Source organism: Mytilus galloprovincialis, chromosome 6 (genome assembly GCF_965363235.1).
Source record: "Mytilus galloprovincialis chromosome 6, xbMytGall1.hap1.1, whole genome shotgun sequence".
Lineage (NCBI taxonomy): Eukaryota > Metazoa > Mollusca > Bivalvia > Mytilida > Mytilidae > Mytilus > Mytilus galloprovincialis.
In genome coordinates this window covers 39,252,754-39,257,457 of record NC_134843.1, presented here as the reverse complement: position 1 = coordinate 39,257,457, position 4,704 = coordinate 39,252,754, and the positions used below count along the sequence as shown (strand labels likewise).

At 30.8% G+C, this 4,704-nt stretch overlaps 1 protein-coding gene across 1 annotated transcript; it reads left to right on the top strand.

Moving 5' to 3' along the window:
* Positions 1-2,705: 2,705 nt before the first annotated feature.
* LOC143078588 (histone H4) lies at positions 2,706-3,017 on the top strand. The gene has a single exon (XM_076253445.1). The coding sequence runs from the start codon at positions 2,706-2,708 to the stop codon at positions 3,015-3,017; it is 312 nt and encodes a 103-aa protein (XP_076109560.1).
* Positions 3,018-4,704: the final 1,687 nt, after the last annotated feature.

Below are 4,704 nucleotides of genomic sequence, written 5' to 3'. Positions count from 1 at the left end.
GTATTAGATTTTAGCTAGAGAAATTTATGTATTACTGAAAAATTATTACATCAGGGTATTCGATATCACAAACTAGTCAAAGCATTTACTAAATTTTATCATCGGTATAAGGAAATAATTCGTAAATATAACTCAACATGCAGACACCTTATACGTTCAGGTATTTCACATCCAATATGTTATAGTAATATTCTTTACAAAGCACAAAAATGTCAGTATTCAACCCAAAAGCTTACAAAACCTTTCGACAGACTTATAAAGAAGGGATATAGTTACGATACTGTTGTCAGGTCATTAAAGATTGCATATGTTGGCTTTAATATTGATTCACTTATAGGGTCTTTGCATCGGAACTAAACACATTTATTTAAAAAAAAACAGTTGTTGGCATGACACGGGTTATATTCTTCTCATATATTTTATGTAAATGGATATAAGCCGATAACAGTCTATTCTGTAAAATATTGGACAGAATAGACTGTTAGAGGCTTATATCTTACTTAAAACATTGTTTAACTCGTCGAAAAAGGTAAAACAAAAAAAATAGCAAGCAAAGATTTATTTTCATCAAGTATGAAAATTGTTTTGTGAATAAACTTTCTTTACATTACAATAAATCCTACATGCTGGCCCATATCATATTCCAAAAATCTAAGCGACATCTTGCGAAACAAAAAAACAGCGAAGGAAAAAAATTAGGCGGAAGAAAAAAAAAATAATAATTAAAAACCAATTGTTCATAGAACCATTGATGGTCTTTCCACCAGTAATGATTTTTTTTATATGAAAATATTAAAATTTGGTTTTAAATGTCAATTTCAGCGTCAAATGACAACTTATTGTACGCTGATTCCAAAAATATAAGGTTTCTATACAATAAGATATAAATAAGACGATAATTTTTAACTTCTGGTTCAAAATATGTTACTTCCGGTACTGTCTTATAGTTTACTTGTCGTTGATTCCAAAAGTATATGGTTTTACATACTTTTACAATAATTTATTACAAAAATTAGCTACTTCCGGTTTATAAAAGTCACTTCCGGTTAGCTTTTTCAACGACATACTGCTTGCAACCTAATGCAAAAAGTCTAAAAGCTTTAACATGAATACATATGAGGTAAAAGCAAAGGTCAAAATCTAGAACGTTAAATTAACATATGACCTTGAGCTCAATTTCAAGGTCATGAACCAAGTACCTCAAATCAAAAGACTCTAGCTCTTTACTTTATATTGTTAATGAGTTATATTACCATACGACTGATATTAGATTTAAAAGGGGGGAAAACTCGATGAAAATGTTTTCGTACCCTTTCGACTAAAATTTATGTGTAACTACATGTCGCAACTAACAATTATGTGAAAATATTTTGTCGATATCTTATAAGATTTCTGAAAATAAGAGATAACAAGCCAAAATCAAAAATTTAATCATGACCTTGACCTTTGACCATGACCTCATTTTCATTTTTTTGGACCAAGGACCTCAAATAAAAATACCCTAGGCCTCTATCACTTATGGTTTTCCAGTTTTAAATGCATTTCAAAATTTCAAAAACAAAAGGGGAAATAACTCTCATATGGAATCTCTATACGGCTTCGGTCAAAATAAAACAGAACATCCTGAGGATATAACAAGCAATTTGGAAAAATAAATTTGTAGGTTTCTAATACGGTTGCGAAGCCTTAGAGATAACAAGAAAACAGTGTTTGGGGAGATAACTCTTATATGGGAAAGTATTGGGTTAAGCAGAGTTGGTTTCAAAAGCGTATAAACTGTTCGATATCATATTCCAAAAATCTAAGCGACATCTTGCGAAACAAAAAAACAGCGAAGGAAAAAAATTAGGCGGAAGAAAAAAAATAATAATCAGAACAAATACAATAGGTCTTTCCACAAGAAAGGTGGAAAGACCTAATAATAATAATCAGAAGAAATCCAATAGGTCTTTCCACGGAAAAGTGGAAAAACCTAATAATCAGAAGAAAAGCAATATAGGTCTTTCACCTGAAAGGTTGAAAGACCTAATAAAATTGGACGATGGGATTGGGATACTACTTTGTTAGAGCTTAACTCTAATAGGGTGTTATACCCGTTTAGTCTCAATGCCCAGAGTCTAATTTTCGAAACAAACAAGGTACAAGCAAAGAAAAAACGACACTAGGCGTAAACAAAAAACAACAGCCAGAGATGACATCAATATGAAAATAGCATGAAAAACAGAAAAATCAAACAACAAAGTGAAGAATATAAACTATATAATGAACAATATATAATTTAAAATTTATTTGTTAAATATATTGTTATGTTATTGTTATGATGAAAATAGTTATTGTTTCATTTTAGTAATAAATATCGAAAAACTTTCTCACGATAACACGATGATGATAAAGTGAACAAAAGCCATCTATCAATCGGCCATAACAACTTTATGCTAGATGATAGATGAGAAAAAAAATTCTATTTTTTATTTCTCAGTATTATAAATGTTTGATTTTTGCAAATAAAATATTATTAGGTTTATCAATATTACATTTCTAAACAGTTTGTAAGCACACTTTTAAACACAAATTTTACTAACATTCTCAACCACGATGGTTGTACATGTATATTATATCAAGGTAATTTAGATTTTTTCACATAAATAAGGTATTGGCCAGTTCACAACCAATCTGAGTGTTGAGAAAAAAAATAATAGTTAAACATGTCAGGCAGAGGAAAAGCAGATAAAGGTCTAGGAAAAGGAGGCGCCAAGCGTCACAGGAAGGTGTTCCGTGATAACATCCAAGGTATCACCAAACTAGCCATCCGTCGTTTAGCAAGAAGAGGTGGAGTAAAACGTATATCTGGACTCATCTATGAGGAAACCCGTGGTGTCCTTAAAGTTTTCTTGGAAAATGCCATCCATGATGCTGTCACATACACAGAGCACGCCAAGAGGAAAACTGTCACTGCAATGGATGTTGTCGACGCTTTGAAACGTCAAGGACGTACCTTGTACGTATTTGGAGGTTAAACAGCCACCCAGCTAATATCAACAACGGCCCTTTTCAGGGCCACCAACAATTTTCAAAAAGAATCTTAGATTTGTTGTTCATCGTTTTAAGCTAAATCTTGAAATCAAAGCTTGATCCCACTTCTATTCTCTAGTGTTTATGCATTTTCCACCTTTTTTCTAAATTTCCCTTGCTCAATTTTTTTTTCTCTATATCCCCCTTTTTTATATTTTTTTCTTTTCAATGAATTTCCGTACTCTTGTATTTATTTAAGAATTAAGGTCTGGTTTTGGCCCAAGAAAAAAAAATGTTTGATAACTTTTTCAAATTGGCACATAATCTTTAGAAATGCATAGGGTCAAGAAATATAAATGAAAAACATTAAGATTCGTATGTGATGACGTCACAATTACGTCATAATATGTACTGTTTTCACAAAAACGATGAAAATTCAGAATTTATGCAGTTTTCTATCTTTATTTCTGTTGTGGAAACATCGTGCGTAGCCAAGAAACAACAAAATATTTAACTGAAGCTTTATTATTACTATTGAAAAAATCTCACAAAATATAAAGTTGTTTCTTGGGTTCGCATATACTTTTCCAATCGAAAATATACTTAAAAATTTGATGAAAAACAAGGAAAATCACAAAATTTTATAAAATATGTAAATTAAGGCATGGTTTGTTACCATGGTAACTTGTTTAATGTCCAGAATTATTTAGTTTTTCTGAATACCTTCTACCTGAGATACTTTTCAGTAATTTAAAAATATGTATGATCACTTTTAAATTTGCAGTAATTTTGGGGCCAAATAAGGGCCTCATTGCCACTAGTGTGTATCTAGCCGTCGATAGCAGCCGGCGTTAATATTCATGAGGCCAGCCTTCAATAATATTCATGAGCCGTCAATAATATTCATGAGATGACTTGCGTTCGAAGAAGTGTTGTTAGAAACTATGAACGATAACTATAATTAAATAACGTTCCTATTTATATTTGATATTACTTCAAATAGGCATGTCAATGGGTGTCTTCTTCGAGGTCCGCGTTTATTGAATCAACTTTGGGTCTTCTTCAAGGTCTGCGTCTTTAAACAACATTGTAAATGTAATAAAAACAATGTAAATGCCTCCATAAATATAAAACAAAGAAATGGTCTTTTAACATTCTGTGATTAGAGAAATAATGTAAACTAAAGCAATAACAAGTTTTAAAAAAATATAATTAAATATAGAAATTAAACGGGACATTACAACAAACAAATAAAGTAAAGAACAGTTCTTATTAAAGTTTTGTGATAATTAAATCAATGTAAGCTACAATAAATTTAAAAAATTGATTAAATATAGAAATTTAGGAATGACAGAGAATTGATGGTCATTTGTTCGTTGTCTACAAATATAGTCCAATCATGAAACTAAAACATACAATATTACGACAGTATTTTCTATTTAAACATATCAGAAAAATATAAACATAGTTAGTTGCAGAAATAAAAATAACAGAAAAATAACAACTGTCAATTACTATTTCAATGACATATGATTCTTCAAAATTATGGAGACCAATCTGAGTCATTATTAACAATTCATATTATTGCCTCTAAAATGGCCCATAGCACTTATGCCCTAGACCCGTACGAGTTAGTCAGGAGAGAACAAGGGGGTACCCTGGTATATCACAAATTCGCAAATGAACTATTGC